The sequence below is a fragment of the Microcaecilia unicolor genome, chromosome 12 (genome assembly GCF_901765095.1).
Source record: "Microcaecilia unicolor chromosome 12, aMicUni1.1, whole genome shotgun sequence".
In the NCBI taxonomy this organism is placed as follows: domain Eukaryota; kingdom Metazoa; phylum Chordata; class Amphibia; order Gymnophiona; family Siphonopidae; genus Microcaecilia; species Microcaecilia unicolor.
Genome location: NC_044042.1, coordinates 71,669,478 through 71,683,525, shown reverse-complemented (window position 1 = coordinate 71,683,525; position 14,048 = coordinate 71,669,478). Strand labels below are relative to the sequence as shown.

Here is a 14,048-nt window from a genome sequence, read left to right as displayed (position 1 = left end):
GTGATGGAGATAGGGACACACACACACACATAAAGATACAAGACAGTGATGGAGAGAGGGACACACACACACATGACACAGGGCAGTGACGGAGAGAGGGACACACACGACGACACAGGGCAGTGATGGAGAGAGGGACACACACACACACAATGACACAGGGCAGTGACAGAGAGAGGGACACACACACACACAAAGACACAGGGCAGTGATGGAGAGAGGGACACACACACAAAGATACAGGGCAGTGATGGAGAGAGGGACACACACAAAGACGCAGGGCAGTGATGGAGAGGGACACACAAAGACACAGGGCATTGGCGGAGGAAGGGACACACACACAAAGATACAGGGCAGTGACGGAGAGGGACACACACACACACACACACACACACACAAGACACAGGGCAGTGATGGAGAGAGGGAAGCGCATGCATGCACGCAAACACACACCACTGGAGTAGCTACGGGTGGGCATAGACCCACCCAATCTTGCCTCAGGCCAACCCAAATGCAGCGCCACACTGCTCTCTTCCCCCTCTCCTCCGCAGTGTCCCGGCATCTGCACTTGGGTCTATGAACCTCTTCCCGCCCCAGTGTTGGTACATGTGTCCAATGCGCCTGCAGTGATTCATCCTTGCAGCTTGCGCCGGCCTCGCAGGCTTCCGTCTGCCGCATTCCGCCATACAGAAAACAGGCAATAATATTAGCCAGGGCAGCACATGGCAGAAGGAAGCCTGTGGGGCTGGCACAAGCAGCGCAAATGAATTGCTGCAGGAGCTGAGGACACCTGTACCGACATCGTGGAGGGAAGGAATTCAGAGACAGAAGTGCAGATGCCGGGACGCCACAGAGGAGAGCGAGAAGATGTGGGGTAGGTAAAAAAAAAAAACAAACAAACCTCTCAAGTTCTTAAATAATATCTCCAGGAAGATAGTTGTGGTGTGTGGTTGGGTGGGGAGGTGGCACGTATGCGTGGAAGGGCCCATCCAAAATACAGAGTACACACACACACACACAAAAGATGGAGACAAACACATGGGACAAGAAGTATCTTGTAACTTAATATTTCCAGCGGCCTAGCTCCTCTGGCTGTGTATTACACTCTACCAAGGGTTTCTCTAATTAGCCGACATGGCACCGGCCCTGCCCCCAGTGCCTGTGCTGTACACAAGACCAACTAGGACTTTGCCTTGTCATATTTTTTCCTCAGATTAAAAATATCTACAGTCATGTAAAGCAAGTAGAAATATAAAAATCCATAAAACTTCCAGAACGCGAGTCTGTAGTAGTAACAAAAATGACAAAGAAGATGGTGGCGTCTTCCAGACTAACAGATTTATTGAAACACAAGCATTGGAGGGCAGGGAATGCTTTCGTGAAGGTCACTGGAGCTGGTGCCTTGTACTATACCTGTCACAGGTTTATTCTGAGGTGTTCCTATCCAGCATGCTCAGGGCGACGCTCTTACATGATAAGAGATGCAAGCTCTAGCATGAATCTTAATGGAGATACACTCTGGCCTGCAGCCTTCTCTCGACCCTGCCCCGTTCCTGCCGTGAACTTAAAGCTCTCTCTCTGGGTGAACTCTACATTTCTCCCCATAGGGTGGCTCTTGGGTAGGTTTGTTGTCAAATTTGGGTACAAAGTCTCTAACAGGGGCAGAGAGGAAGCTTGAAGCCTCTCTTATGCTCTTTCCCCACAGGAGAGGAAGGCTGCTGGAGATTTCTAGAACCAATTAGTCAATTTTAACAAAGGTCTTTCAATTCATCTTCGGCTACAATTGATTAGCACTGGTAGGAAAGTGTGTAGCAAAGTGTTCTGCTAATCAAGGCAAATCAGCCCTTGGAAAGCGGCAGGAGAGAGCAAGCCAAAACCTTCCGAGTCTGTAAGGGCTTCACAAGCCAGGGGGAGCTGGCAGGACTCTCTGAACAAACCGCCAGCCAAACCAGAGAGAACATTCAGTGATTAGAAGAACTGCAGCCCCACAGCCCTTGTTCTAAGTTTTCCCCAAAGCTGAGCCCTGAATCACAGCACCTGGCCGGCACCAGCAATGTTCAGAAGCTTAAGGCGGTGTTAGATCAACAGAAGGCAGCCCTGGGGCAGTTAATTTCCTACTGCCAGCCTCAGTAGGTCAGACTCCAGGCAAAGCCAGCCCAGCAGAACGTTAATTGGCATTGCATATCTCATCAAAACATTTGTCTAGCAATTCCAGTACTGCAGAAGCACAGCTATGCAGCCACCAAGAGGCCTCTTTGTTGTGCCAGCGCTCCACGTGAGTTTCCACAGAAGGTTTGAGGTCCTTCTGATTAGAGTGGGACAAAAGTAGACCATAGAACATAAAGAGACATGACAACACTGCTAAGTACTAAATATTCTGGGCTGGGGTCTGTAAAGTGTGTCTCTTCTGTAGCACACCTCCACCCCCTCCCTGGCAGATTTCCCTATCACCATCCCCCTTCTCTCCAGCTGCTTTTGCAAGGGAAGGGAACGTTTTTTGCACCTCCCCAGCAGAATCCCTGTGTAGGATGATGGCCGTGCTAAAGCTTTACCTGGCTAGTGTACAGGCTCAGGGACAGAGAGAAATCTGGCCACAGGAACTGGAGGGAGCAGAGGCTGGGGTGGAATCAGGCATATCCAGCTATGGGTCCCTAGAGATTAGTGGGGAGAGGAGGCTTCAGCACCAACAGATTCCCTTCCTTATACAGAAGTTCAAGAAGTGGAGGGAAATCAGGGGGCGGTGGACAGTCCCATGGAAAACTGTAATCCATTCTCAAAATATTCCTTAGGCTTCGTTACATCTAAATATTTAAGACCTAATACCCAAAGTGTAAAGCTGGTTAGCATGTCCAGCACAGAAGGGAATTAATTATATACTGGTAAACCAGATCAGTTGACAACACCTGGCTGCTCCCCAAATGTAAATTCCCTGTGGAAGAGAAGTCCAGGTCAAACTTTGAACTGGGTCCCAGGATCTTATTAACTTTCTCTATTAGGTGATAAAAGCTTCCGAATGTTGGCGCCTCTGCTGTGTATTTTCTTACTCAGCGGCGCTCTCTCTCATCTCATTTTTCCCTCCTCTTTTCTCATAATTCCAGTTTCACAATCCTCTTCATCTTCCTTCCCCTTCTCTCTCCTTCCTCCTACAGTATCACCCTGCATTCCTTCCCGAGAAACAAATTCAGACCTCTCTCCCTCAAAGATTTGTTCTCTCTTTCCCTTCATCCGGGTTCCTCTCTGTCCCTATCTCCAGGGCTCTGTCTCCCTCCCTCCCTCCAACCAGCCCATGTTCCCTGGTACTCTGCTCCCCTTCCTCTGATCTCCAGTATGCTCCCTGGCAGTAGGAGGAGAGGTGCTTCATACTGCCTCAATCTCCTCTGCTGCATGAGGCCAACCTAAGAGCTGCTCTTCTGGCCTGCCGGAGGCAGAGAACATGAGAGGCGTCGTCATGGATCAGGGCAGAGGACAAACCATACAATTCTACTCCTGCTGGCACTGGAGACTGAAGATTGCCGTCTAGAATCAGGACAAAGTCAGAGGCAGAGCTGGAACCTGAACTCATGCACTCTCCCCCCAGCCTGCCATCGTGTCTCTGCTAACAGGCTGTTGTATGATGACACCCCAGACACTTGAGCACGCACTCACTTTCTCAATCATCTTCCTACCTAGCACTGGTACCCCTGCTGGCTTGAGTTCTATCACTCTACTGCATCTGAACAAGGTCTACACCTCCCCATTAAAAATGCATATGCATGGCCCCTCCCACATCTACCAACCCTCAGCACAGTTTCCACTGCCACGTCCCCAGAACTTACGGTCCATGGCCATGCCCACAGCGATGCATTTCTTGAAGCGGCACAGCTGGCACTGGTTGCGTGTGATTTTGTCAATGATGCAGCAGCCATCGTACTTGCAGGAGTAGGATGGGTGTAGATTCTTCTGGATCGTCCTTCGGAAAAAACCCTGGACGGAGGGAGCAGGACAAGACAGTTAACCCCTTACTTGTCAACAGAGAGCTCGTGCCCTTTCCCAACCTGACCTATGGACTGGCTTGAAGAGTTTCTAGGTGCCCATGGGCAAAACCATGGGCTTCACTGGTACACAAGCGGCTCCAGTGCAGAAGAACCATATTGTGACAATGCTGGTGTCATCACCTCCCAACTGCCTGAGCTGACAGAGGTATCACCTCTCCCCCATCCCCAAAGCATCTGTTACCATAGGTCTATCTTCATGTATTTGCAGCTTAAAAATGCTCTCTGAGCAGCAAGTGGTATCAACTTCCGACCCCTCCCCAAGATCTTAGTATTTTTTTTTTTTTAGACTCCTTCCCTCTCCCTCCCCTGAATGAGATCACCCATGCTGAGGCACTGGCATCACACCTAGCGTTTATCGCTTGGATGGCAGCATATAATGCCACCCTCCCATTGGATACTTGCTTACATATTGAGAGTGGAGGAGTGGCCTAGTGGTTAGGGTAGTGGACTTTGGAACTGAGGAACTGAGTTTGATTCTCGGCACAGGCAGCTCCTTGTGACTCTGGGCAAGTCACTTAACCCTCCATTGCCCCATGTAAGCCGCATTGAGCCTGCCATGAGTGGGAAAGCGCAGGGTACAAATGTAACAAAAATAAAATAGATACTATTGGAGATTCTACATGGAATGTTGCTACTATTGGAGCTTCTAGAAGGAATGTTGCTACTATTGGAGATTCTACATGGAATGTTGCTATTCCACTAGCAACATTCCATGTAGAAGGCTGCGCAGGCTTCTGTTTCTGTGAGTCTGACGTCCTGCACGTACGTGCAGGACGTCAGACTCACAGAAGCAGAAGCCTGCGCGGCCACATTGGTGACCTGCAAGTGCCAACTTCTACATGGAATGTTGCTAGTGGAATAGCAACATTCCATGTAGAATCTCCAATAGTAGCAACAGTGGAGGAGTGGCCTGGTTAGGGTGGTGGACTTTGGTCCTGGGGAACTGAGGAACTGAGTCTGATTCCCGGCACAGGCAGCTCCTTGTGACTCTGGGCAAGTCACTTAACCCTCCATTGCCCCATGTAAGCCGCATTGAGCCTGCCATGAGTGGGAAAGCGCAGGGTACAAATGTAACAAAAATAAAATAGATACTATTGGAGATTCTACATGGAATGTTGCTACTATTGGAGCTTCTAGAAGGAATGTTGCTACTATTGGAGATTCTACATGGAATGTTGCTATTCCACTAGCAACATTCCATGTAGAAGGCTGCGCAGGCTTCTGTTTCTGTGAGTCTGACGTCCTGCACGTACGTGCAGGACGTCAGACTCACAGAAGCAGAAGCCTGCGCGGCCACATTGGTGATCTGCAAGTGCCAACTTCTACATGGAATGTTGCTAGTGGAATAGCAACATTCCATGTAGAATCTCCAATAGTAGCAACAGTGGAGGAGTGGCCTGGTTAGGGTGGTGGACTTTGGTCCTGGGGAACTGAGGAACTGAGTCTGATTCCCGGCACAGGCAGCTCCTTGTGACTCTGGGCAAGTCACTTAACCCTCCATTGCCCCATGTAAGCCGCATTGAGCCTGCCATGAGTGGGAAAGCGCAGGGTACAAATGTAACAAAAATAAAATAGATACTATTGGAGATTCTACATGGAATGTTGCTACTATTGGAGCTTCTAGAAGGAATGTTGCTACTATTGGAGATTCTACATGGAATGTTGCTATTCCACTAGCAACATTCCATGTAGAAGGCTGCGCAGGCTTCTGTTTCTGTGAGTCTGACGTCCTGCACGTATGTGCAGGACGTCAGACTCACAGAAGCAGAAGCCTGCGCGGCCACATTGGTGATCTGCAAGTGCCAACTTCTACATGGAATGTTGCTAGTGGAATAGCAACATTCCATGTAGAATCTCCAATAGTAGCAACAGTGGAGGAGTGGCCTAGTGGTTAGGGTGGTGGACTTTGGTCCTGGGGAACTGAGGAACTGAGTTTGATTCCCACTTCAGGCACAGGCAGCTCCTTGTGACTCTGGGCAAGTCACTTAACCCTCCATTGCCCCACGTAAGCCGCATTGAGCCTGCCATGAGTGGGAGAGCGCGGGGTACAAATGTAACAAAAAAAAAAAAAAAAAAATCTTGTAAGAAGACAATTTGAAGCCTGGCTCTTCTCCAAAGCAAACAAACCCTCGCAAAGAACAACCGCATCTCAAACAATTAATTATTACCTGAATTGGTTATTACTCTATTTACTATTAACTTTCTCTTTCCTTCATGTATAATTTCTTATTCATAATAGATTTTCTAAATGTTAATCATCCATAGTTATCTCAGTACATTTATGATACCGTATTGTAAAACTGGATTCTTACAACAAATTACTTTCTTATGCGTTATTCTTTGTTATGTATCCTATACTGTTTATTGTAAGCCACACTGAACTCAAACCTGTTTGGGATAATGTGGGATATAACGGTCACAAATAAATAAATAAATAAATAAATAAATAAAGCCTTTAATATATAGGGTGACCGATTATACACTCATTCTGCACCTCGACCTGTTCCTTATATCTTGTTTAACTGTACAAAGAACTTGCCTTGAGTTTAGACACCCATTTATTTATCCCAACTGACTCTGTACCACACATCTTTTCCCCGTCCATATATCTGCACTTGGCCCCTCAGCTATATGGTAAGCTGTATTGTAGAAAAGCATTAGTATCGTACCTATGTTATCTGAATATTCTAATGTGTGTTTATTAGGTGTTTCATTGGTATTATGCTGATATCATATTATATCTATGCTGTTAAATGAGTATATTTTTGATCCTGTTTCATGGTTGTCCTTATTATTAGGTTTCAATTTGCTGTTTCAAGTTTACCTCATTTATTGTATTTATGTTTATACTTGGTCATTTTACTATTGTTCTGCTGTTAACAAAATTGTAAGTTTTATGTTAAACTGTACTTGCTGTACCCCGGCCTTGGGTGAATCTCTTTATAAAGGCGGTTAATAAATCCCAATAAATAACTAAAGAATAAACAGGCTTGAGTTGGGCCTACTAGCACAGGTGGAGATTTTGGGCATGCTTGAGAGAGATATGTAGGGAAGTGGCAGGAAAAGTTAAAGAGGTCAGGTAAAGACATGGAGGGGAGGGGGAGGAGACAGTGGTTGTTGGTTTGCATCCAGCCAAAGTGAATGAATCTTAATTGGGAGGACTGAATGGGCCATTTTGGCTTTTATGCGTCCTTGTCTACTCTGCTACTATGTGAAAGAACAGTAATTTTGTTTTAAATTGAAACAGGGTGGGGTTTTTTAAATTTTTTTTCTATGTAACGTGGGAGATGAAAGCAATAATGGAATTTAAGCAAGTCCGGTCTAAGCATGGTGATGAAATAAGAAGGGAACTGGAGTGGAGAGCAGGAGGTGGTGGATGTAACAGTGCAGTGGGAGTGTCCACTGGGCACAAACGGGATGAGTCTTAGGGTCCTTAACTATCACAGCAGCGTGCTGACTTCGGATCACCAGTGCTTAGGGAGAAATTGCTCAGCATGTCTGGCCTGTCTCTGTTCACTGGCAGTTGTGAAACCGTAGCCACAAGGTGACTTGCTTTCGATATCAAAAAGCACATCATGCTAGAGCTTGGTGGAGGGAGGGGTTAGGGAAGAGTTTTGTTTTTATTGTAAACACTTTTACATGCCGAGTGCTATCACTTCACCAGGGCGGCCCAACGTTCCAAGTGTTATGCATTCGTAAGATACCATCTGCCAAATCATAGTGCTTGATTTTTTTCTTTCCTTGATCATTTTATTGGTGGTGCTGCTGTTGGCAGCCTCCTACCCTACTGGATTCAAGTGCAGTGAAGCGAAGATTGATGCCTGACACACATATCTAATCTTGGACAAAGTTTTCGGCAGCTGCTCCACACACTGCATGCCTTGCACCCTAAGGAGGTGTCTAGGGGAGGGGATTAATCAATCCACCCCCTCTGTATATAGACATCCCGATCATGCCAGGTCTGGTTTAAAGCTTTGCTGCAGATATACCGGACCAACAACTGGTTTATTACTAACAGAGGAGGATGGGTCTGGGGGAATTAGATTTCTGTTTACTCTCCTCTCCTGCCAAGAAGTCTGCCATTTTCCTTAGTACCCTTCTACCTCTCCCTGCCCCTCAACCCCAGCTGTGCCCTTCTTTGCCACACTCAGCCTGCCCCGTTCAGTACCAGCGGCAGAGTTCTATTTCCAGCTTCTGTTAGACATGTTGATAGCCAGTTACCCTTCCCCCACCCGGCGCTGCATCTGAGTACGATATGTACTTGAATATAAACAAGATTTATTGGTCAAAAAAGGCATAAGAAATTGCATTACAGATAATATTGGGCCTCCCCTCTGGTGTTCAGCATTCCTCCCTTTCCCTCCCTTCCCCCCCTGTGGTGCCCTGCCCGCCTACATCCCCCCCCCCCACCCCAAACCAGAAGAGCTCCCATTTCTTCACCCCCTCCACCCCCTGGGCTGATCGTACAAGCCCTGTAGACTAACAGGTGAACTGGGGCAAGAGTGATCCCAATACAGCCCTGTCCATGCTGTCTCTGTAGTGAAAATGGTTTATATTAACATTTCAACCCCCTCTTTTTTAAAGGGAAAATGTTATCTCTGTTTATATCAAAGTATATATGGTATGTAAAACAGCTGCGCACAGACCTTATCTGCTCACTTGATTGGAAATCTGTCCCTATTCAGTACCTTACGGTGCCAAGGTCATTGCTTTCCTTACCCCTCTCCTATATGCTACCTCTCAGTTCCAGAAAGCTTGGTCACACCTCAGACAGTTGAAGCAGCGGACTTCTGGCACTGCACTACCACCCTCTATGGCCTGAGCTGCACCCGAATCCCTCTCGTTCTGGACAGTCTAATTCCCACGTCTGGATGAACTCCCCATGGCTCTTCCTGAAGATCATTACCCCGGCGCTAAGGCACACAAATACAGTTTTCTTTTTCCTATCAAGCAATTTTCTCTGAAATAACAGTCATCCATCAGACAGTGCTTGGCTCTTGCCTGCAGAACTCCCCATTCAGTCCCTTCCAAGCTGAACGATTAGCCCTGGGAAGTGAGCTTCATGGATTTTAATGACCTCTTGGGAAGGGACCAGTTTGCCTCAGGCACATGCCCACTCTACGTCTACATAAGGCAAAAATATTCTTACCCTCGCTCTCCCACTTCCCACCTGATGGTACCCAGTAACATAACCAGCTGCAAGACAGCAGGACTCCTGGTCCAACCTTCTGCAATCCTCACAACAGGTCTACACCTAATCACCCATGTACTCTACTGAAACATACTTGGCTCACCCCCCTCCCCAACTCCCAAAGATGTGCCATCACAGTGCACACACACTGCTGCACAGCAGAGCTCTCTTAGGCAAACTGTATTTCTTATACCATAAGAGATGCCTCTTGTTGTCCTGTAAGAGTCTGCAGGGTGGGCACCTGGAGCTCCTGAAATATTTCCACTTGGTAAAAAGCAAAGAGAGAAAAAAACAGGAACTAGTTAAGACAGAAGTGTGAGAGGAGAGGATATTCTTACAGCACATCAAAAGATGAAGGATTATATATTTGCCCCCCCCCCCCCCCCCACCCACCACTCCTCAGCCTCTTCCAGCATAAGGAGGTAATTTGCTCCCGTTCTCTGCTGCACAGAACGAAACCTGATCTTCCCCATGTTACTAAGCCAGGGAGCCAGTCAGCTCCACAGGCCCCAGCCTGGATGCCTAACACAGTCTGTGCCCCATGAATCCCTCCAGAACCTGTGCAGTTGGTCCCTGGCAGGATTTTGGGGAGGGGGAAAAGACAAGGCCAGAAGATACTTCCTTGACAGACATGGGAGTCAGTCTGGAAACACAAGGCAGTAAATGCAGACACTGTGACTGCCAGTTTTGTTTGTCTGGGAAGCTAAAACACAAAGCCCCTTAAAATACATATAAGGACATTCAGGAGTGCATGTTCATGTCTCTCCATGTCCTGGGGGAGCAGCATTTTGAAAAAGGTGCACTTGGGGAAAAATGATGCGCAGCTTTTCTCCAGATGTACATGGGAGCAGTTCTTAAAAATGTCTGTTCCTGTCAGCATCCATCCCCCTCCCCTGATGGGGCTCTCAGCATCATGCCCCACTCTCTTCCCAAGATCAAAGTCCCTTCTCCCAATCCCATTGTCATCTTTTACCAGGGATCCTGGTAGTCTAGTGGGACCAGAAGCGATTCTCAGCTACTTCTGTTCTTGTGAGTCCGAGTCCAAAATAGCACTATGACCCTAGTGAGAATCTTGCAGTTCTGCCCTGTCCATTTCTCTCCAAGTCTTGCAGGTTAACCTCCCAGCAGCAGTACCGTGAGATTACCACCAGGGGTGACGGCACCATTTTGAACTCAGGGATCACTCCCGTAACCCTGGTGAGAAATGGGAAAGTTGGGGGAGGGGGGATATGATGGGGATGGGGTCTGGCCTTAACCTTTATGCTTGCCCCCTCAAACATGGACTTATGCCTGCCTCAGGCAGGTGTAAATGCCGAAGTCCATCATTTTTTATATTGGCCTATGTTCCCCTTGAAACAGAGAATTTGTGTTGGTGTTGTAGAACTGCCCTAACCATGCCCCTCGACACCTATATGTGGTGTGGATCCCTGTGTGTAAATAGCAGCTTTCTAAAATAGTATTTATACATGTATGACAATCTAAATGTGGAAATCCTTCAAAAGTAAGGGCCTGAATTTCTGTGTTATCGACTGTACAGCCCCCCCCCCCCTGTCCAGAGACAGATTCTAAATTAATTTTGACAAGAATTTGAGTATAATTGTATATTTGATTTTATGAAGTGTTTTCTGATCTCTCGTGTGCCTGGGCAAGGAAGGGCAACTGCCATGGGGCTGGATGAGAAAAGGACATCTCAGGAAGAGCAGGGGAAGGAGAAGGGGGAGATCTTAGGATGGATGTGGGAAGAAAGAAGTAGGGGTCAGGAAGAGGGAAGGAGGAGCAGATCCTGGGCCAGAGGAAGAACAAAAGGAGGAGGTGGGGGAGATATTCCTTCTTACTCCCCTCTCCACCTAATAAAGATCCTTTACCTTTCCTCCCTGATAATTTTTCATTTTCTACTCTCTTCTCTTAGCTCTCGCCCTTCCACCTATTTCTCCCTATTCCCCCTTGGATCCAACAGGATTTAAACTGTGCAGGATACCATAATCAGACCCTGTACTGCAGAGGAGGAGAAAGATGTGGTCCAAGACACCTCCAATCTTCTCATCCGCTTAGTCACCAGTACATAAGTACATAAGTACATAAGTAGTGCCATACTGGGAAAGACCAAAGGTCCATCTAGCCCAGCATCCTGTCACCGACAGTGGCCAATCCAGGTCAAGGGCACCTGGCACGCTCCCCAAACGTAAAAACATTCCAGACAAGTTATACCTAAAAATGAGGAATTTTTCCAAGTCCATTTAATAGCGGTCTATGGACTTGTCCTTTAGGAATCTATCTAACCCCTTTTTAAACTCCGTCAAGCTAACCGCCCGTACCACGTTCTCCGGCAATGAATTCCAGAGTCTAATTACACGTTGGGTGATGAAAAATTTTCTCCGATTCGTTTTAAATTTACCACACTGTAGCTTCAACTCATGCCCTCTAGTCCTAGTATTTTTGGATAGCGTGAACAGTCGCTTCACATCCACCCGATCCATTCCACTCATTATTTTATACACTTCTATCATATCTCCCCTCAGCCGTCTCTTCTCCAAGCTGAAAAGCCCTAGCCTTCTCAGCCTCTCTTCATAGGAAAGTCGTCCCATCCCCACTATCATTTTCGTCGCCCTTCGCTGTACCTTTTCCAATTCTACTATATCTTTTTTGAGATACGGAGACCAGTACTGAACACAATACTCCAGGTGCGGTCGCACCATGGAGCGATACAACGGCATTATAACATCCGCACACCTGGACTCCATACCCTTCCTAATAACACCCAACATTCTATTCGCTTTCCTAGCCGCAGCAGCACACTGAGCAGAAGGTTTCAGCGTATCATCGACGACGACACCCAGATCCCTTTCTTGATCCGTAACTCCTAACGTGGAACCTTGCAAGACGTAGCTATAATTCGGGTTCCTCTTACCCACATGCATCACTTTGCACTTGTCAACATTGAACTTCATCTGCCACTTGCACGCCCATTCTCCCAGTCTCGCAAGGTCCTCCTGTAATCGTTCACATTCCTCCTGCGACTTGACGACCCTGAATAATTTTGTGTCATCGGCGAATTTAATTACCTCACTAGTTATTCCCATCTCTAGGTCATTTATAAATACATTAAAAAGCAACGGACCCAGCACAGACCCCTGCGGGACCCCACTAACTACCCTCCTCCACTGAGAATACTGGCCACGCAATCCTACTCTCTGCTTCCTATCTTTCAACCAGTTCTTAATCCATAATAATACCCTACCTCCGATTCCATGACTCTGCAATTTCTTCAGGAGTCTTTCGTGCGGCACTTTGTCAAACGCCTTCTGAAAATCCAGATATACAATATCAACCGGCTCCCCATTGTCCACATGTTTGCTTACCCCCTCAAAAAAATGCATTAGATTGGTGAGGCAAGACTTCCCTTCACTAAATCCGTGCTGACTTTGTCTCATCAGTCCATGTTTTTGTATATGCTCTGCAATTTTATTCTTAATAATAGCCTCCACCATCTTGCCCGGCACCGACGTCAGACTCACCGGTCTATAATTTCCCGGATCTCCTCTGGAACCTTTCTTAAAAATCGGAGTAACATTGGCTACCCTCCAGTCTTCCGGTATTACACTCGATTTTAGGGACAGATTGCATATTTCTAACAGTAGCTCCGCAAGTTCATTTTTTAGTTCTATTAATACTCTGGGATGAATACCATCAGGTCCCGGTGATTTACTACTCTTCAGCTTGCTGAACTGACCCATTACATCCTCCAAGGTTACAGAGAATTTGTTTAGTTTCTCCGACTCCCCCGCTTCAAATATTCTTTCCGGCACCGGTGTCCCCCCCAAATCCTCCTCGGTGAAGACCGAAGCAAAGAATTCATTTAATTTCTCCGCTACGGCTTTGTCCTCCTTGATCGCCCCTTTAACACCATTTTCGTCCAGCGGCCCAACCGACTCTTTGGCCGGTTTCCTGCTTTTAATGTATCTAAAAATTTTTTTACTATGTATTTTTGCTTCCAACGCTAATTTCTTCTCAAAGTCCTTTTTTGCCCTCCTTATCTCCGCTTTGCATTTGGCTTGGCATTCCTTATGATCTATCCTGTTACTTTCAGTTGGTTCTCTTCTCCACTTTCTGAAGGATTGTTTTTTGGCTCTAATGATTTCCTTTATCTTACTGTTTAGCCACGCCGGCTGACGTTTAGTCTTTTTTCCCTTTTTTCTAATACGTGGAATATACTTGTCCTGAACCTCCAGGATGGTGTTTTTAAACAGCATCCACGCCTGATGCAAGTTTTTTACTCTGCGAGTTGCTCCTTTCAGTCTTTTTTTCACCATTTTTCTCATTTTGTCGTAATCACCTTTTCTATAGTTAAACGCTAGCGTACTTGATTTCCTAGTTTCACTTCCTTCAATGCCAATATCAAAACCGATCATATTATGATCACTGTTATCAAGCGGCCCTCGTACCGTTACCCCCTGCACTAGATCATGAGCACCACTAAGGACTAAGTCTAGTATTTTTCCTTCTCTTGTCGGCTCCTGAACTAGCTGTTCCATGAAGCTGTCCTTGATTTCATCAAGAAATCTTATGTCCCTTGCGTGTACAGATGTTACATTAACCCAGTCTATATGCGGGTAATTGAAATCCCCCATTATTATTGTGTTGCCCAGTTTGTTTGCGTCCCTGATTTCCTTTAACATTTCCGCATCCGTCTGTTCGTCCTGGCCAGGCGGACGGTAGTACACTCCTATCACTATCCTTTTCCCCTTTGCACATGGAATTTCAATCCACAGTGATTCCAAGGAGTGTTTTGTTTCCTGCAGAATTTTCAATCTATTTGATTCAAG

General features: G+C 46.7%; 1 protein-coding gene across 2 annotated transcripts in view; it reads right to left on the bottom strand.

Annotated features, from left to right (window-relative positions):
- Nucleotides 1-14,048, bottom strand: part of THRA (thyroid hormone receptor alpha) — a 252,653-nt gene that overhangs the window by 20,853 nt on the left and 217,752 nt on the right. For both annotated transcript variants that reach the window (XM_030220608.1, XM_030220607.1), the window contains one exon: nucleotides 3,816-3,963. In XM_030220608.1, the coding sequence (XP_030076468.1) occupies nucleotides 3,816-3,963 (148 nt within the window). The remainder of the gene's footprint in view (nucleotides 1-3,815; nucleotides 3,964-14,048) is intronic.